Source organism: Myotis daubentonii, chromosome 8, assembly GCF_963259705.1.
Source record: "Myotis daubentonii chromosome 8, mMyoDau2.1, whole genome shotgun sequence".
NCBI lineage: Eukaryota > Metazoa > Chordata > Mammalia > Chiroptera > Vespertilionidae > Myotis > Myotis daubentonii.
In genome coordinates, this window is record NC_081847.1 from 29,891,113 (window position 1) to 29,912,422 (window position 21,310).

At 43.0% G+C, this 21,310-nt stretch overlaps 1 protein-coding gene across 4 annotated transcripts in view; it reads left to right on the forward strand.

Annotated features, from left to right (window-relative positions):
* Positions 1-21,310, forward strand: part of SLC23A2 (solute carrier family 23 member 2) — a 132,323-nt gene that overhangs the window by 48,980 nt on the left and 62,033 nt on the right. For all 4 annotated transcript variants that reach the window (XM_059705614.1, XM_059705613.1, XM_059705616.1 and 1 more), the window contains 2 exons: positions 3,292-3,553; positions 16,325-16,423. In XM_059705614.1, the coding sequence (XP_059561597.1) occupies positions 3,446-3,553; positions 16,325-16,423 (207 nt within the window). In that variant the 5' untranslated portion in view covers positions 3,292-3,445. The remainder of the gene's footprint in view (positions 1-3,291; positions 3,554-16,324; positions 16,424-21,310) is intronic.

Genomic DNA, 21,310 nt, shown 5'->3' on the forward strand with positions numbered 1-21,310 from the left:
TGGGCTTTGCTCTATTTGGTGATAGGCATGTCCCTGCTTCTCAAACTGGCACGTGTCTCCCTTGGGGGACGTGATCTTGTGCTAAGGACCCACATGGCACATTTGGGATGCCATTTTTGGGAAGAGGGAAGTACCTTTTTAAAAATACATATATACAACATAATAGGTTTATATTTAATATAGTATTTCTCTCCGTGGGGGTGTTACTCAGTTAATAGGGCTTTTTAAAACATTAAACCTCTTCTCCATTTCAGTGTCAACACAAAGTATTTTTTTTATATTAAAGTATTTTAAATCTTATTATTTTTAAATCATATGAGCGTTTATTCCGATAATTCCAGCATTATGGGAGAGCAGCAGGTCATCCACAAAAACCTGCTCTTACATTAAATCTTTTCTCCATTTCAATATTAGGTACATTGAACATATTTTTTAAAACCTTCCCTCTCTTCCTCAAATAAATTAAAGTTTTGATGGGCTGTATTTCATATCTAAGTATAGTATTAACTTTGGGGATAACAAAACAAAAATCTAATAGAAATATGGAGAAAAGATTCCTCACCGATGTAGAAGGCAAGTGACTACAACCGGACAGCGGTGACCTCCTAGGGTTCTGGGCAGGAGCGTCCTTCTTCCAGTTCCATGTGCTTTGTGAATGTTGATGCTATGAAATATTATTTATGCAAATTTCTTTGACCCTCTTTCTAACTAGCAGATATAAATTCTACATATTCAGTGCATTATCTGTTGTGAAAAAAAGTCATTTAATACATATAAGTTTATTCCCATTTATAGGAAAACAACTACGAATGTTTCAGTACCCTAGTTACTGTTTCTTGGGAACTTTCAGACACCAAAAGCTCAGTTTTTAACCTCAATAGCACAAATGCTTTCAGGGGAAGGTTTGATTCAGGAGGCCCGTCAGTGTCACACCTGTCCGCTTCCTTTGTGCACGTGCCTCCAAACAGGCACAAATGCCCATAAGGCTGACAACCAGACCTAATGAGCGATTGCACCTCCGGCTTCTACTTCCACAACAGACAGCACCAAACGCAGTGAACTGAGGACTAAGAACAATGGTATAGAAACTGAGGTCATGATGTTGGTACCTTGAGGTGGCTAGATCTTGAGCACTGAAGGTTTCAAATAAATGATCCCTGTATAATTCTATCTGACACTTAAAACACTTCCATCTTGGAGCTCTGAATACTTAGGCTAAGAGGTTCCACGTGACGACGTGCCTTCCAGGAAGCAGCCATTACCGGAATGGCCAGGAGGGAAATAGCTTTAAACCACGGTTGCTGTCTTGGCACTGTTGATGTTTGGGCCAGATAATTCTTTATTATGGGCTCTTTCCTGTGCACTGTAGGATGTTTAGCAACACCCCTGGCCACTACCTGTTAGATACAAATCATTCTTCCCCAGGTGTGATGACCAAAAAAATGTCTCACTATTGCCAAATGTCCCTGGAGGGAGAAATCACCCTTGGTTGAGAGCCACTGCTTTAAACAAACATGATATGAACAAGAATGCAAAATGTGCATGAACATTTAAACCAAAAGAGCCACCTCAGGAAAAAAAAAAAAAGGATGTGTGCACCCAGCTCCTCTATTGCATTGGGGGAGAACTTAATGTTCTGGCAACTATTTTAACTCTTTTTTTTTTTTTTTAAATATATTTTATTGATTTTTTACAGAGAGGAAGGGAGAGAGATAGAGAGTCAGAAACATCAATGAGAGAGAAACATCAACCAGCCGCCTCCTGCACATCGCCCACTGGGGATGTGCCCGCAACCCAGGTACATGCCCTTGACCGGAATCGAACCTGGGACCTTTCAGTCCGCAGGCTGACGCTCTATCCACTGAGCCAAACCGGTTTTGGCTATTTTAACTCTTGAATTCTGTATAAATCTTTCTCTTTTTTGTTTATATTTCAAAATTTCCTGGCTCACCCAAAGTATCTGTTGAATGAAAAGTGCCCTTAACAGAATTCCTTGAACAGGAGGTTTCCTACTTGTATTTCTAAACGTCTTATAGGTGCGTCTCCACATTTGCTGGACAGCTTGGCCAGGTTTATTCATTCTCAGCGGGAAATTAATTGGTGCTAAGACCTGACATCATTCTAATCAGAGTGCCAGTGAATGTGCTCTCACCCCCCTAGAAGCCTGCTTGTGCTACTTTTCCCCCCATTAAAATTTAGGCATACCTAGGCATGTTTTGTTTTACATGTGCCAGCCCTCGAAGGGAGGGATCCTTTGTGTCTTTTATTTTTGAAGCCATTGGGTGGATCTTTATTGTCCAAATTATACTCCTGTTGTTTGAAATTGAGGTTTTTATTTTCTTCTTCACCAAAACTTGACTGCATAGGATTCTTTCAGTAATTTCCTGCTTTTGACTTTCGGCTAGGTTTTCTCTTAGCCTGCAGCATTGCACTTTTCCTTGTTAAGTATCAGCTTCTCTGAGGTTCTTAGGGCACATCAGGTCCATCTTGGGCCCTAGTAGTGTTGATCTCCTACCTCCTCCCCCCGACCCCTAATCTCTCACTATTTTACCTCCCCTCCATTGTGCGGGGAGGCAGTTGGATTTCTTCTTTATGTCTATGTTGTTATTTAATAGATAGTGAATGTTTTGGTTCTATTTTTTTGTGTGGTATTCTAGCCCATTTAAAGTTCGTCTTGCCACTTATCTGAAATTCTGCGTGGTCACTCGATCCTAGATTGGTTTTATCTCCCACCTTTTTGTATGCATTGTGTGCCTTTCCCTGCCTTTAATTGGGCACCTATAGGGAATTTAGAATTTTAATATACAGGGAGTCATAATAAATTGGCTATAACTGCACAGTGTAGTATGATTGCCATTAGCCAGAAGTGGCTATTTAAATCAAAACTAAAATGAGATACAATTAAAAATTCAGTTTTTCTTTTACACTAGTCACATCTCTTATGGAAAGTGACAAGGCAGCTGTAGAACATTTCCATCATTGCAAAAGGTTCTGTTGGATAATACTGGGCTATAAAACATAGACCATAATGCACGTCAAAGAAATACCTATTTCTTAATCCCTAGTATTCTGATATTTTTTATGAGATATGGTCTCCTCTCCAGGGGATATTGAGAATCAGTGAATGACTGTAAATGCAGAGAAGTGGGGACTTGAAAAGTGTAGTAAGTAATATGTTTTTGGATGTTTGGGCATAACTTGTACTTCGACTTTTCCGAAGAAAAATGCGATGACCATGTGTCTTGTGTTGTTTCTGTGCTTGTGGTGATTTGGCTGCTCTCTCTTTTCTAGGTGCTAAGAGATGGTGCTTGTGGGGTTCATCTCTGCCTGAGAATCAGGTGCTCTAGGCGCCAGAAAAGCCAACTCCGATCCTGGGATCGCTGCTTGAACAAGCCTTCTCTTCCAGCCAGCGCAGCCCAACAACCAAACCAGCCACTTTCTCTTAATGATGGGTATTGGTAAAAACACTACATCCAAGTCCATGGAGGCTGGGAGTTCAGCGGAAGGCAAATATGAAGACGAAGCGAAGCACCCCACTTTCTTCACCCTCCCGGTAACAGCATTCCCCGTCTTCCTTTCTTCTTGGATCACTCTAAAGTAGTTTCTGTATTGAATCAACATAGGATTAGCTTTAATACTCATGTTTTCAGTGAAGGCTAAGGCACTTGAAAACCAAATGCTTCTCACGTGAGCCAGTCTCCAGGAGCCCTGTTGTCTGCCTATGGTTTTGGCCCAGTTCTCTGCCTAGAGCTCACCTGATGAAATTAACTCCAGGAAGGAAGCATGTGTTGCGGTTAATGTTGTAAAGCAGGCCCAGTGCTTACTCAACACTGGAGGATGTCGAAGGCTTAAATTCATCTCCAAAATTGTGTTCTTTTGAAATTGCCTGTAACCCAACGTCAGACTTGTATTGTAATGTGGGAGATTGAATGAATGACTTAATGAACCCAAATGGCCATGCTTTGCATTACGGCAGCAGCGTCCAAGATAGAGGTAGTTTTACTAGACAGGTGATATCACTCAGTAAAGGCTAATGACACACATCATTATATTCAGTGCTAGTATTTTCCAGATTAGGATTATGACTTGATGTGTAGAAAGTTACCTAAAGTGTTGGTTTTAAAAAGAAAACCACTTGCCCTGGCTGGTTTGGCTCAGTGGATAGAGCGTTGGCCTGCGGACTGAGGGGTCCTGGGTTTGATTCCGGTCAAGGGCACATGCCAGGGTTGCGGGCTCAATCCCCAGTGGGGGGCGTGAAGAAGGCAGCTGATCAATGATTCTCTCTCATCATTGATGTTTCCATCTTTCTTGATCTCCCTTCCTCTCTAAAATAAATACAAATATATTAAAAAAATAAAAAAGAAAACCACTCTTGAAAGGAAAAGATGGTGGAGTAGATAAACATGGTACTTACCTCCTCACATAACCACATCAGAATTTACAACTAAATTACAGAAAAACCATCATTCAGATGGTTGAATGGAAGCCTTACAACTAAGAATTGAAGAAGAAGCCACAATGAGACTGGTAGGAGGGGCGGAACAGGCTAGTTTGACACCTCTGTGTGGTGGTGTTAATTGGGAAGGATATCTTGGCTGCAGAGGCCCCTGTGAGGAGCAAAGGATCCAAGCCCCCCCTTCCCCCCAGCCCCCCCCCCCCCCCGCCACACACACCAGACCCCTCAGTTCAGGGTTCCAGTGCTGGGAAGAGAAGTCCCTATAACTTAAGGCTGTAAAAACCAGTGGGAATTGTAGCTGAGTGACACGAAGGGATTCTACTAGTAAAATTCCCAGGCAGTTCCTCTTAAAGGGCCCATACACGGACTTACTCAGATTCGCTCCCTCTGAGCTCCAGCACTGGGGCAGCAGCTTGAAAGGGTCCAGGTACATACAGGGAGGAACTAAATTGTCTGGCATCAGTATAGGAACTGGGGGGCAGTTTTCTCCCAGACAAAATTGCTGGGAGAAGTCATTATTCCTTTGCTGAGACCTCCCCACCATAGAGCCAACAGGAGCCATATCTGAGTCTCCATTAACTTATCCCACACTGTTTGCCCTGCCCTTGTGATTTCCTGAGACCCTGCCCCACCCAGTTTACAGGTCCACCTAATCTGTTTGCAGTAGCTTTTCCCTATGAAGGGCCAGTCCTAGCTCAGGCTTCAGACTTTCCTGAAATCTCTCAAACAAGCAGCAGCTAGCCTCAGTGTGCCCCATACCTCTTAATAAGTGGCCCCAGGCTTGGCACTAGCAGCAGACTGCCAAGGTTCACAGCTTGGCCTCTCCTGGGCGCCTCCAAGCCCAACACAAGTAGCAGCTATCTGCAGATCACTCTGTAGCTTATGCTAGGTAGCCCAGGGCAAGGCACAGGCAGTAGCTGACTTTTACCTCATGCAGTCCCCAGAGCTAGGATACCTGGTGGTCAGCTTCAGACCACGCCAGATTACAGCCCAACACATCCGAGAGTGATACTCTCAAGGGGCGGACTCAGCACCAAAGCCCCACTGGAGCAAGTCTTCCATCCGGGTGTCTCCTGCACGGCAGCCCCTTTGCTGTCACCGCAGCTGGTCCTCACAGCCTATTGGCCTGGAGGTAAATCCCTCCCAGCGATGCCAAGAGCAATCAGGACTCAACTATAAGAGGACAGCGCACACAAACAGGCGCATCTAGAGTGACCAGCTCAGGTGACAGGGGAGGCTGAGCCACTGGGCCTTACACAGGCCACTCTACCAATTCCAAGGGACATAGCAGCTCTACCGAATACACAGAAACAAACAGAGGGAAGCAGCCAAAATGTGGAAACAAACTTGTCCCAAGTGAAAGAACAGAAGAAATCTCCAGAAAAAGAACTAAAACAATGGTTATTCTCAACCTGTGGGTCGCGACCCCTTGGGCGGTCGAACGACCCTTTCACAGGGGTCGCCTAAGACCATCCTGCATATCAGATATTTACATTACGATTCATAACAGTAGCAACATTACAGTTATGAAGTAGCAACGAAAATAATTTTATGGTTGGGTCACAACATGAGGAACTGTATTTAAAGGGCTAGAAGGTTGAGAACCATTGGATTAGAGGAAAGGTATTTCGGCTAATCGAAGCATACTCTGTTGGAAAAAAGAGCAGATTTCCTATTGGAATTTGATAAGGCGGTCTAGGAAGAAGATAGGCTATGGAAGGTTGCACGATGGTAATTACTGGTGGTTTCTTCCACCTCCTTTAATTTTACATGTTTTAAAGTATCCATAGTTCTTCCCAGGCTTCAGGGTACACATGTATTGTCAGAGTAAAATGGAAACAGGAAGAAAACTTACGTGTTCTTTCACTATATCTTTTTAATAGTTTGCGTATATTTCTATCCTGTCACCATTTTATTATTTGCATAACTATTTACAAAGAAATACGTTCATTGTCGAGCATTTAGAAAATATAGAACGCTTTAATGAGGGGGAAATCCAAATCATTTAAAATCCTGTGAGCCAGGAAAACAACATTCTTATATTTTTCATCAGAGATGAAACAGATACTTGGTGGTTTGTTTTTTTAAATTTTGCTTTATAAAGCCCTTTAACGTCATGTTATATCATGGCATATCAATGCCATTGAAAACATCTTGTCCTTGACATAATAGCAAATCTTGAATCTAATTTTTCTACTTTGTTTTTTTCTCTAATTTTTCTACTTTGTTGACATAAAGTTCCAAATCTGCAGATAATTTTTATCGTAATTTATTTGAGCCAAATTGACCAAGATCTCAAATGCTTCCAAGAAATGACAGTTTGCAGCTTCTTTGATGCATTTGGAATTAAGGAGGATTACATGAAGGTGGGAGAAAGCAAGGTGGGGATTAGATTATAGGACAGCCAATAAGATTATGAGGGTGGGTGAATTTTGGAAGGCTCTGAAAAGAGGCATTTCAAAGGTGTGTTAACCTAGATTCACAGAAACAATGGACAGGGCTAGCTTAAGGCAAAAATAAACCTTGTACTAAAGAAGTTATATGCCTGAGACATGGCTACCCACCATGACCTGCCTGGTTAGGAATTTACAATCCCATTACCCTTCGAGGTCACTTTCTGTAGAACCCCCTTTTGTCCACATCTTTCATTGGGACCTTGGGTCATTTCAAATTCATTGATATCATAAATGATAACTTAGCGTATGTAACCTTATTGCAGTGGTTTATACCCCCAGCAGCTCTGTGAGAGAGGACCCTACCCTGCCAGTGCTGGATATTAGATTTAAGAAGCAGGAAATTAGTAAGTGAAAGACTTAACAACGTTTTAGTTTTGCATTTTAGTGAGATACGACACTTTTATCCCCATGTTCCTTGGCCATTTATATTCTCTCTTTTGTGAGTGTCTGTCTTCCCTACTCTGCAAGTTAACAGTTGCAGAGAGAATCCCTGGATCACATGTAGCAGTTTGAGGGAAAAGCTGTAGCACTGCCTGCTTTGGCAGCGCGGAGCCTGTCTTACCCATAGCCCCAGGGAAGAGGGATCTCTCACCTGGCTCCGTCTTCGGAGAGCAGCTCCATGTTGGCTTTGCGCCTTAAGTGTCAGCCTCAGTTTATAGCCCTCCGTGCCTGTGAGAACCTGTGCACTTACTCATGCTGGAACCGCAGGATGATTGAGAGTGCATGAGATCATACATATCAGCACCAGATCATGTACACAGTGGGCAATTAATCAGTGTTTGTTCCACTTCTCTCATGCACCTCCACCATGCCCCTTGAACCAGAGAACAATGATGCAAAAGGGCAGGTAGGGGATCTGAAAGGGAACTAATGCTATGCCTGTTGTACAGATATAACTAACGGGCTTTGGAAAACAATCTTGACTCCCTGAATAGGCTTCTTCCATCCAGGGCTAACAGATGGGCCATGGAGGGGTGGGGACCACATAGGGAGTGGTTATGTAGGGGTTTTGTTTTTAAAATTTTCTCCCCTTTTTGATTTTTAGAGAGAGAGAGATAGAAAGATAGAAACATCTATGAGAGTGAAACATCATCAATCGGCTGCCTCCTGCATGCCCCCTACTGGAGATTGAGCCCGCAACCTGGGCATGTGCCCTGACTGGGAATCACACTAGTGACCTCTTGGTTCTGGGTAGATGCTCAACTGCGCTGAGCCACACTGGCCAGGCTGTAGGTATTTTTAATAGCCTCAGTCAGGATCCTGGAGGAAAGAGCTTATGGTCTGGAGTAAGGTCTCAATGCAAATGTGTGACAAAAACAGAAGGAATTACTTAAGCTCTCTGGCCATTAGTTTTCTACATCTATAAAAAGGGACTGAGAATAGCATTGGTCTCAGGCTTGTTATAGGGATTAAATGAAAACATATGTAAATTTGTGAACACAGTACCTGGCACATATGAAATGTGCCATAAAGAGGAGAATAAAGAGAAACTAGTGGTTAGTTTAGCTAAAAGGTGAAAATACTTGACTTTTTTTTTTTTTTTTTTTTAAAGCAAAATACTGAGATGGGGGAGAATCCTTTTGCTTCATCCCATCTTGAAGGGACTTCCTTGTGGCCATATTCATAGAAATCAGAAAAGAAAGGGATCCAGGTGGAAGGGTTTCCACTCTCACTCTTGATATGGTGGTGTGAGGGCCAGGAAAAGGGTTCCATATGATACATGGTTGTAGGCAGAAAGCACACTTCTGTTGTTACGTGTGTTTGCTTAAAAAGGCTGGTACTTCTGCAGATGGTTCTGTAACCTGCTTCATCGCATTTAACAAGACACCCTGGACCTCTTTCACAGAAAGTTCGAATGTATTTGCCTCATCTTCCTTTGCAGCAGCCTGTACCATAATTTTGTTAATTGTTCTTTAAAGGGAGTTCTAATTTTACATTTTTATTTATTTTTTAAACACTAGGTAATATACTAGAGGCCCGGTGCACGAAATTTGTGCATGGGTAGAGTCCTTAGGCCTGGCTGGTGATCAGGGACGATCTTCAGGGCAACCAGTGGGGCAATCTCAGGGCCCCCACTTGCACCCGCCTTGGCTGGCCTGGTGCTGCCCGTTTGCCAGCCCCACCCCCACTGCCCCTGCCGCCGCCACTGGTTGGGGCCTGCGGGCTGGGGGCAGCTCCTGCGTTGCCCCCTGGTGGTCAGTGCACGTCATAGTGACTGGTCGTTCCGCTGTTTGGTCAATTTGCATATTAGGGTTTTATATAGATAAATGATTCAAAATGTAAGAGTATAAAGGGTATAGAGTGAAAAGCCCCTTGCCTGGCCTTGTATACACCAATTCTCCCCACACACCACTTTTCAGAAATGGCTTTCGAATATGTAAGCAAATATATTCTTGTCTCCTTTTATATACACATGTGTGTGTATCTAGATGTCTATATCTGTAGTTCTGCTCTTGTTTTTTTCACTTACTAATATACAGAGTGGGTTTACAGTTGTGAGTATGCAAAACAGTTTATTCTTGTATTATTATTATTATGTTATTTTCCATACAAACAACTGTAAACCTACTTTTGCCCAACCCCGTAATGTTGTTGATGTCTGTACATCCCTATCAGAATGTAGAGTGCCCTATATATAACTACAGGTCATCTATGGGATGGATGTCCCATAATTGATTGACGTATTCCCCTTTGATAGCTGTCCATTGTTTCTAATATTTTGAATAACCTTGCACATAGGATATGTCACTCAGATGTAAGAAAAAGATAAATTTCCAGGCATGGGAGGGACTGTTGGGGCAGAGGGTGTGCCTTACTAGGTTGGAGGGCACCACTGAGTGCCCTGTGTTGAGATCATTTCATTCCCATCGGCAAGGTGTGCGTGCCTGTTTTCCTACAGGCTTGCCAGGGAACATGGGTTGGACCGGTTTTCTTGGCTAATTTAGTCGATGGAAAAAGTTTTCTGTTGCATCTTCGTTTGAGTGAGGTTGAGACTCTTCAAATGTTCAGGAGCCATTTATATTCCTTATTTTCCTTTTGGGAGGTTGATTTTGTTTCTTGTTGATTCGTATCCCTTATATTTTCTTTACCTATCAGAAATGTAACTTTGTCAGCTATAATGTGTTACCACCTGGAAAGAATGGAAGATGACGGCTCTCTTGGGTGGCGAGCTGGAACTGGCTGGGTACCTTTGGGATCTGTTTTGGAATCAATTTGTGGATGGGGCTCCATAGCGACTTCCAGCTCAGTTCTTGCAGACATCATCTTGAAGGGGAGATGTTTGTTGAAGTGGCCAGTTCAGTGCCATATGAATCTGTGCACAGCAAATGTTAGTTCTCACCATCGTCATGGGATGTGTGGGAGCAGGAGCACCAACTGGGTTTTCAGTGTGGGCCTGTGATAGGCACATCTAACCGCCCGCCCTTCAGGATAGGGGCCAGGAATGGGGAGAGGCAGGCATCTTCTGGCTCTTTTCAAAGGGCAAGTTGTGCTGGGGAACAGGTGGGACGAGCTGGAACCCTGAAGGTGCTCTGGCTGCTACAGCCCAGGAGCCCTCTGGAAGAGGCCGGCTGGGAGAACAAGCGAAGGAGGCCGTGCTTTGCAGGATTGGCTGAGCTGTGGGTGAAGTATTGGTTGCTCCAGAGGTTTTGCTTGCGTGGGTCCACCCTGGGCTGCCATGTTTGAAGAGGCAGTGAGAACAGATTAGGGGTTTGCCGCCTCCACCAACTTTGGGATTGCTGGTGTAACGTTAGACCTGTCAGCTACATTTTTTGGGTTGTCATCTAAGATTGACAAGCTCTGTAGGTTTAGCATATGCCATATTATACTCACTTCGATTTATTTTTCATGGAAGTTAATTTTGAAATTTCAGGTAATATTGAAGGCATGTGGGAGATTTTTATGTTCAGTTAAAGGACTTGGGTTAAAGACGGGGAAACACTAATCTTGATATCTTTACTCTATTTAAAACACATTTTAATTGTGGATATGGAGGAAATTTTGTGTGTGTGTGTGTGTGTGTGTGTGTGTAGGGAGGTTAAGAACAGTGTGTTATCTTTTTATTAAAGAACTAGAGGCCTGGTGCATGAAATCATGCATGGGTATGGTCCCTAGGCCCAGCCTGCTATCAGGGCCATCTTCCCCAGCTGTCAGCAGTCAGCCACGTCCCCCGCTGCTACCCACCCCGGTTCCCCATTTGCCATCCAGCAGTGGGAGCCTTATGGCTGGGTGAGGGACTGAGAAATCAGCCGTTCCCACCCGCTTGCCGGCCCCAACCCCGCTGCCCGTCGCCCTCTGTGTGTGGGGTCACCGGTGGGACAGGGGCCTTGGCCTGGCACCACCTGCATCCCCCCTACCCACCCTGGGTCCCCGTTCACCATCGGTGATTGGAGCCTGCCAGCTGGGGAAAGGGACTGAGAGGAGGTCAGTGCATCTCATAGTGACTGGTCAAGCGGTCGTTCTGCCTTTATGGTCGCTGGGCTTTTATTATATAGGACTAGAGGCCCAATGCACGAAATTCATTCAAGGGTCTCAGCCCTCACAGCCCCGGCTTCGTCTGGAAGGTCCGGCTGTCTGGTCTAATTAGCATATTACACTTTTATTATTATAGATAGAAAGCAGTCAATTTGAGGAACTGTATCACTATTCTGAACATGATTGTTTTAATATAAAATGGTTCACTTAGCTATTAGACATATGACAGTGGTGGGCGAATCATACCAGATCCCAAAGAGAAAATAGATGCTAGTTGAGTCCTGAACCTTCTATCAGAGGCTCAGGGTTTCCCAGGTACTTGAACATTTCACCTTACAGGTACCTGCAGCCACTGACTGATTCCCTTTGGCTTCTGTTTGAGTAACACAGGCTTATTCCACTGTCAGTTTAAGTGGGCATTGCTGTGAAATTGACATTCAGCATGATCCGCTTCACAATTGCTCCTGTCATTCCTGTTTCCTGTACATTTGACCGTTTTAGGATTACTCTTCAAAACACATACTTAAGCATTATTGTCTTAGCTTAGTAGAAATAAAGCAATAAAGGCATGATTTTTATTGAGCAATCGGCACACTCCTGCATCCAAAGGCAACATAACCCTGCATATTGGAGACAAGCAGAATCAACTGACAAATTTGGGCAGAGAAAACCTGCTTTCATAGCTGATGGAGTGACTGTGCAGTATTACTTTAGGAGGGGCATTTAACGCCGCAAGTTTGGTTTCAAATGATTTTGAGAGAGAAAGGACATGTTGTTCCCAAAGGATTTTTAAATCATCTGTGGATATTTTTAATAAAAACCTGATCAATTTCCTGAGATGGAAGATGCCAAGAGTCCCCTCTGTTATCTGTGATGCTATTAATAACACAAAAGGAAAGCTGTTTTTATTAAGTTTAGAAAGCTTTCCAAGACATGTTTTATTTCCCAGTTGAACTAATATTTAGAGGTTCAAAAATGTGAAGCTTTGATAGTGTCAGACACATTTTTTATCCTTTTTTTAAAAAAATATATTTTATTGATTTTTCTACAGAGAAGAAGGGAGAGAGACAGAGAGTTAGAAACATCGATGAGAGAGAAACATCGACCAGCCGCCTCCTGCACATCTCCTACTGGGGATATGCCCGCAACCCAGGTACATGCCCTTGACCGGAATCGAACCAGGGACCCTTCAGTCCGCAGGCCGATGCTCTATCCACTGAGCCAAACCGGTTTCGGCCATTTTTTATCCTTTTTAAAAAATAAAGAGCTCAAGGCCTTTCCTGAAGAACTGATTTTAGCATTATTTTAAAAATTATATTTTACGTTTTTTAAAAAAGTAGACCATCAGAATAGCTAACTTAAGAAACCAAAGGAAAAATAGTAAAACAGACTAGTGTTTTACTCCCTGGTGCCCTAATGTATCTTGTGTTCAGTCAGTGGGTGCCATTAACCTGGTACCCACCCATGTGACACTGAGGGGGCTTTAGGGGTGCAGATATGTGGCAGGACTGCATCCTCATTGCCTGGGCACAGCAAATGCTCAAACACAGTTTGTTGAATGAAAATATGAGCCCTTTCCTAGTCTGGGGAGCATCTGAATTTTATAGCACTTATTTGTGTGTGGGAATGGAATAAGTCTGGGGGAAATCTCCTCTTTTATGCCACATACACAAATAAAAATTTTTTTTGAGGTAAAGTTCACACAAAATTGAAATTTAAAAGTGAGCTGTGAAGTGACATTGGACACATTCACAATGTTATGGAGCCATCACCTTTGTCTAGTTCGGAAACATTTTCATCACCCCAAGAGGAGACCCTGTGGCCACTGGGGATGAATTTGGGTGAAGGTTAGTTTTGGCTAGGTTAGGGTGTGAACTCAGATCTGGGCTTCTCTGATGATTTAGTAACTAAACATTATTGTTTTAAGACAGTTCATCCTGAATGTATGTACCTCTTGGCTTCTCAGTGGGTGGAGGGCTGCTGTGCTAGGACTTTTTGCCTGGTTCTGATAGTAAGGTAGAGTTTCATTTTGTGGACGTAAACTTGTCTGGGAACATGTATCCTGCTGGCAGCTAGTTTCACAGGCAAGCAGACTCCACAGACCCTGTTGGCTTGTGTAAAAAGACATACATGTCTTAGAGATAGTTTTAAAAGCAATCTTTGGCCTTGGCCGGGTAGCTCAGTTGCTTAGAGCATTGTCCCGATACGCCAAGGTTGAGAGTTCAATCCCCGGTCAGGACACATACAAGAATCAACCAATGGCCTAACCCAGTGGTCGGCAAACTGCGGCTCGCAAGCCACGTGTGGCTCTTCCACAAAATACCACGTGTGGGCGTGCACTTACAGTGGGATTGAAACTTCGTGGCCCATGCGCAGAAGTCGGTATTTTGTGGAAGAGCCACAACCAAGGGGCCAAAGAGCCGCATGTGGCTCGCGAGCCGCAGTTTGCCGAACACTGGTAACCAGTTTGGCTCAGTGGATAAAGCGTCGGCCTGCGGACTGAGGGGTCCCAGGTTCGATTCTGGTCAGGGGCATGTACCTTGGTTGCAGGCACATGCCCTGTGGGAGGTGTGCAGGAGGCAGCTGATCGATGTTTCTCTCTCATGGATGTTTCTAACTCTCTCTCCCTCTTCCTTCCTCTCTGTAAATAAATCAATAAAATATATTTTAAAAAAAGAATCAACCAATGAATGCATAAATAAGTGAAATAACATGTTGATTTTTCTCTCTTTCTCCCTTCCTCCTCCCTCCCATTCTCTTGCTCTCTCTAAAATCGATCAATAAAAAAAGCAACTCTTTATTTGAAATGATATAAGAAAATTTGCCCTGTAAGAATGATGTACCAGTTAATCGAGATCTTTGGCATACTTTAAAACTAGCTTCAGACTGGGGTTGTAATCGGTGTGACCTTGAATGAAAAATTAAATTTTTCTTTGGTCCTATGTCTTCAATCACAAAAATAAGTGGATTAAATCTCTCTGGACTGCTTCAATCTAAGCTATATTGGAACTTTAGTCTTTCTAATTTCTTCCTGTTGTAAAAATTAATTGTCCTCATTATAGAAAATTACCAACATATATAAAGGGAACAAGAAGGTAAAAATGGTCCCACTGATTAAAGACAACCACTGTTAATATTTTGGTGTACATCTTTTTTTTTTTTAAATATATTTTATTGAATTTTTACAGAGAGGAAGGGAGAGGGACAGAGAGTTAGAAACATCGATGAGAGAGAAACATCGATCAGCTGCCTCCTGCACACCCCCTATTGGGGATGTGCCTGCAACCAAGGTACATGCCCTTGACCGGAATCGAACCCAGGACCCTTCAGTCTGCAGGCCGACACTCTATCCACTGAGCCAAACTGGCTAGGGCGGTATACATCGTTTATATTGCTCGCTTAAAAAAGCAGTATTCAAATAACATATGAATATGTACTGATTATAAAAGATCCAAATGCTAAAAAGGATGGTTGGGAGTGAGAAATGAAAGGTGCCCATCTTTTCTCCTTGCCCCTGGGTAAGCCTTCATACTGGTTAGTGACTGGATCCTTTACCAAACATTTAGACACAGGGAGGTTATTACATTTTTATTTTATTTTATTTTACTAGCACAACTGGGATAATTCTAGGCTTACTGTTTTGTGACTTTTTTTAACCGTATTTCTTGGAGTTCTTGTCAGTACATCAATTTTCTTTTAGTGGCTGAATATTATTCTCAAAATGCATATAGCATAATTTAAGAATGTCTTTTTGATGAACATTTAGGTCGTTTCCAAGTACTCAGTATTTTGAGTAATGCTGCAATTGTCAACCTTGAACATACACTTGCATGGCTCTGTTTGAAGGATAGGTTTCTCTGAGTAGACTTGCTGGTCCCAGAACATGCCTGTTCTAAATCCCAGTGCTAAGTTCCCCTTCACAAAGGGAACCAAGGTACCCCATTCCACCAAGAGCATAGTCTCTGTAATACCTTAAAATAGCTTTTCTCCCACACCCTGCTCAACACCAGATTCCCCTCTAAGAATTTCCCCCTAATTTATGCTACAAAACTAACTTTAATTTTAATGTTCATTTCTATAATTTTAAGTGAGGTTCAACAGCTCTCTGTGTTGTGTGTTTTTTGGGGGGATGGGGTGGGGCAACTTAATTTTTTCCTGTGAATTTGCATGCTCCTACCCTGTGCCATTTCCTTTGGATTGTGTGTATTATGGATTTGCAGGTGTTCTTTGTGAAATTCTGATGCCAATCCTGTTAGGTGTCGCACCGTATTTTCTCTTATGCCATCACTCATCTTTCACTTCCCTTTATGGTAGTTCACAATACCAGAATTTAAACATTTTTATACTTTTCTTCTCTGTGTTTTTAAAATGTAGTTGTTGGATTCATACGAACAATTATTTTCAGTGTTATTTTTCAAGACAGGCAGCCAGGACCTGAGTCGCCTGTGTCACAGGGCATGCATGCAGGGGGGTTGTGACTCAGTTAGGAGAGCGCAGTGTGAGTGCTGTTAGGCCCCTTCCTCCGTAGGGATGGCACTCGGAAGTCATTATCTTTGCTCGGGAAGGCAGCTCAGTATGTCTCTCCCTGGCTCAGAAACAGCAGCTTTTGTCCCTCAGCCAAACGCTGGGGAGCCCAGTTCTGCTTTCTTTGGATGTTCTATTTCGAGTCTCCCTCAGCTGACCCTCCTGTTCACGCAGCCTCCCTCTGTGGGACACGTGGTATGTTTCTCCTCTATCAAAACACACATGTGGTTACTAATGCAGCACACACTTGTTGCGAGTTTCATTTAAGAACATCGCAGATTTGGCTAAATTGATAGGTAAAAAATGCACAGTTTTTGTCTCTTATGAGAATTACAAACAACTTTGGGGGGAAATGTTTCCGTACTGCAGAGAGAAATACTGTGAAACAGCCTTTAAATGCAGTGTTTCTCTTCAGGTGGTGATAAATGGAGGCGCCACGTCCACTGGTGAACAGGACAATGAAGACACAGAGCTCATGGCGATCTACACAACAGAAAACGGCATTGCAGAAAAGGTACCCACTTCCATCGCCACCCCCGCTCCCCGCCGCGGCTGTCTCAGGTTCTGTCCAGGACGTGTTCTTCGTCTGGGTTTTGTCTCTACCCTGCGGAGTGGGTGTGTGTGTTCTCTGTATAATGGAAATAGAAGTGATGAGGAGTGGAAGTTACTAATTTTTTAAAATCCTCACCTGAGAATATGTTTATTGATTTTATTTTTTTAGAGAGGCTGAGAGACCGAGAGAGACAGAGAAACATTGATTGCTCTCGTACGTGCCCCAGGAATCAAAAGAAGTTACTAATTTTTAATTGTCTTAATGGCAATTAAGCTAAGTCTCATATAGAGGCCCTTATTTATATATTTTTAAAAGCCTCACTCAGCATGCCAGAGGGAAGGGGTTACGAGTTTGGGTCTGGGTGCACATGTGACTCAGACCCTGATAATTACCTAAACTCTCTGGGCATCAGTTGCTTCATCTCTAAAATGGAAATAAACACATTTGTCTTAGGTTTGTTGTGAGGGTTAAATGAAATAATATATGTAAAGTTACTGGTATTGTGTCTGGTACATACTACGTGTGCATTGACTAAGAGAATGAGAGAATGCAGTAGATAGTTTATTGTAGACTATGAAAACACCTTTATTGAAGGAAGCTCTGACCAAAGCAATAGAAATCACACTAAAAGTGGGAGAATCTCCTTTTGCTTCATCCTGTCTCCTTAACGGTCCGTCTGTGTGGCCATTTTCCTAGATGCCAGGAGAGCTGCCCAAAGAGGGGCCGGATATCTGGATTTTTTTTTCTTTGTATCTAACACATGTGAAAAGTTTGATAATATGGCATTTTCAGATTGCATTGCAGCCCTGAGACTTCTCACTTTCATTTGATAGACTTATTTATTGATTTTATTTTAGAGAGACAGGAAGGCGGGGGGAAGAGAAAGAGAAAAACAGTGATTTGTTGTTCCACTTCTTTATACATTCATTGGTTGATTCTTGCATGTGCCCTGACTGGGGATCAAACCCGCAGCCTTGGGGTATCAGGACGATGTTCTAAATAAATTTTAAAAATAGATTTTAACTTTATGGTGACAATTACTAATTTGATCCACTTATATAATGAGGCATTAATTCTAGAATCACTGCTTTGTATTATAGACAGTAGATTCTGTATATTCTTCTCACAAAGACCACTAGAAAGTTGACACATGCAAATATAGTACCCAACTTGGTTGAGTGCAACAATTTTGCAGTATAGTCACTGCAGTGATAACAAATATTATATTGGAAATTTGGAATAATCAATTTTTTTAAATATATTTTATTGATTTTTTACAGGGAGGAAGGGAGAGAGATAAAGAGTTAGAAACATCGATCAGCTGCCTCCTGCACATCTTCCACTGGGGATGTGCCCGCAACCAAGGCACACGCCCTTGACCGGAATCGAACCTGCGACCTTTCAGTCCGCAGGCCGATGCTCTATCCACTGAGCCAAACCAGCTTCGGCTGGAATAATCAAATTTTTATGTATGTTTGGTTTCTTTTTAAAATGTCTAGTCTGTGAGATAGACATTTCATTTTCAGGTACCTTGATCAGTATTGCTATTATTTGGTCAAGCTATTATAAATTAGACTAGAGTCATGCTGAATGTGGAAATTCCTGTGGTGTTGGATTCCACATTGCTCCTCAGAGTGCAGAGATGAGAGCAGCTACGGTCAGCGTGTACACTGATGCCTCAAGTCTAGACGTGCTTGGGTCTCAGCATCTTGTAGCAAAGTGCTTCTGAATTTATAGACTTGTTGGGTTGCATCCAGTGCTAAGGTCCTGGGTCCTTAATCACAGAGCTAGATGTTTCTAACTCTCTATCCCTCTCCCTTCCTCTCTGTAAAAAAATCAATAAAATATATTAAAAAAAAATAAAAAGAAACATCTATGAGAGAGAAACATCGATCAGCTGCCTCCTGCACATCCCCCACTGGGGATGTGCTCGCAGCCAAGGTACATGTCCTTGACCGGAATCGAACCTGGGACCCTTCAGTCCACAGGCCGACGCTCTATCCACTGAGCCAAACCAGTCAGGGCTCATTGTTGTTTTGATTTGCATCTCTCGGATGATTAGTGACTTGAGCATGTTTTCATATGTCTCTTGGCCTTCTGTATGTCCTCTTTTGAAAAGTGTCTATTTAGGTCCTTTGCCCATTTTTTGATTGGATTGTTTATCTTCCTTTTGTTAAGTTGTATGAGTTTTCTGTAAATTTTGGAGATTAAACCCTTATCTGAAGTAGCATTGGCAAATGTGTTCTCCCATGCAGTGGGCTTTCTTGTTGTTTTGTTGATGGTTTCTTTTGCTGTGTAGAAGCTTTTATTTTGATGTAGGCCCGTTTGTTTATTTTCTCCTTAGTCTCCATTGCCTTAGGAGCTGTATCAGTAAAGATATTGCTACGACATATGTCTGCTATTTTGCTGCCTATGGAGTCTTGGAGGATTTTTATGGTTCCCCGTGCTGCTCCCATTTTCTGATACTGAATGTGGCAGTGAAGAAATGTGATCAGTCTTTTTCTTCTTATTAGTATCTTGATCTTTTGCCTGTCTTATGGATTCTTTATCTTTGATATTCAGTAACTTTACTTAGATATGTGTTGCTGTTTCTTTTGGTTTTTTGGGGGGTGGTGGCAATGGTAAAGAATTATGAATTTATTAGGTCATCTGGAAACCCAGATGAGCTGAGGCCCAAAATGGCGCCAGTAGCCAGGGATGGGGTGTCAGAGATTTTAAAGGACTTTTTAGGCGGGCTTTTTCTGGGCGGAAAATTCTCTGGGCGGGTCCTGAGGGGAAAGATAATGGTGTTAGCAAGTGGAATGTAGTCTTAGGGAAAGGGAATGTCTGTTGTGAAATGATTTCAATGTCAGTTCTCAGGGAAGGGGATATCCATGCGATATTTGATCAGACCTAACATTCCAGCCTTTTGTTTTATGGAGTAGGGGGAAGGGCATATCTTCTGTAGATACTTCCTGCTGAGGGGATGGGCTTTGATTGTAGTTGGCTGGGACACTGTATAGACTTCTCATGGTTGGAGCGAGGGGTTGCAGCAGTATGATTTCCCCAAGAGACTGGTCAGTGAAGGCTCAAAAGCCATCCTGTTGAGTGACTTGGGAGGTAAAAGCTGGTCCTGAGGCTGCCAGTGTCACGTGTCTGGTTTTGCTGCTTTTCTGGACCTGGATCTGAAATACAACTGAGGCCTAGATGTTATCTTTAGGGAGGAAAAGATCAGAGGTCTAAGCTGCCTGACTAGTAATATGAAAGATCAGGGGTCCAACCACATGACCAGTTAGTTACCCTGGGGGCGAGGTTCTTGTTTTCCCAGTTTGCCCCTTGCTCTAGGCATCCAGAATTTTCTGACCTGGCCCATCGTCCTTGCTCTGGGAGTCAAAGGGAGATGAGGTCTGGGCACAAAAGGCGGTTGTGATGGTGTCTAGGGGTGGTATTTCCTGAGTACAAGTAGGGCTTGTAACCTGGTGGAGACCAACTTTTATACATTTTAGTATTACGGGGCAAAAGCTGGAACAATAAGAATTATGACAAATGGTCTGATGGGAGGAAAGAGACATTAGTTTGGAGGGTTGTAGTCTGATATACCCAAATGAGGTTTCTAATCTTGGCTTCATTTGTCCTTGGTTTAGGAAGATAGAATTTAATAGATGGCTGCCTGCTGCTTGGCATCTGGATTTTCTAGATGGCTGGAAACTGCTGTTTAATTATCTCAGTTTCCCTATTCTGCTTGTCTTGGCTTCCTGCTTACAAATTTAACTCATTTTCTTTTTCTCTCAAAATGCCTGTCCATGCCTCTGCCTTTTATTACCAAAACCATACACTTTCTTTTCAATTTATTTCGAATTCTTAACTCTTAGAAACCTTAATTTTCCAATGATAACCAAAAAGTAGACAGCCAGCATTCTTAGATTGACATTTATGAACACTCTCACTTTCAAGAAACACAACTTCAATAAGGCATCACATTAACAGTTCCAAATCTACTTTATAGATTTTCTGTAACAAAAGCTATAATCAGGTGAACTTAAAATGTGTTGAAATATTTAGATGTTTATCATTTAACCCAGCAATGCGCCAAAGCTTTTAAGAAGACTTTGGAAAATTATGTATAGGCCCTATCAAGCTGGAGGGGGGTGCGGGGAGCAGGCCCCGAAGCCTGTTCTAGGACGGTAGTTTCCAGGCCTCCGGCCACGTGTATTAAAACTAGCACATTTTTCCTTAGAGATAACATGCTAAGATTTGGGTAATAATGAGTTCAGCCTCTGATAATAGCCACTGTTAAGTAAGAATTTGCAGTTTTGCAGTAAAGAAAGTAGTTCTTTGGGAAGGGCAGGGGGGTGAGAAGGTGCTGAGGTGAGAGCAGCTTTCAGAGCATTAAAGGGAGTGAGAATGCTGGCCTTAGGATCTAAAGGCTCAGTGAGGGGGTCCCTTCACTGCGTCATGGAGGAGCTTTGCGAGGCGGCTGAAGTTGGGAACCCAGAGGCGAGAGTACACAGCGAGCCTGAGAAGGGAGAGTATTTCTTGTCTAGAGGAGGGGACAGTTATGGAGGAGATAAGGTGTTTACGGTCCAAGGTAATGGCTCAACTTTTCGGGGTGAGAGTGAAACCAAGGTAGGTGACTTGTGGTTTGGGACAATTGGGCTTGATGAGGGGATACGTGGTAGCCCTGGTTGGGCACCGAGGTAGAACGAGGAAAGAGTGGATAGAGGGGGTATTTTAGTAAGATGCAGTGTAGAGGTGAGGTGTGGCTAATGGCTGTGAGACTAATCTGTCAACCCCCATAGTAGAGACTGAGGGGAGGGGCCAGTGAATTCAGGGAGGGCAGAATGAGTGGCCCCGTGTCAATTAAAAAGG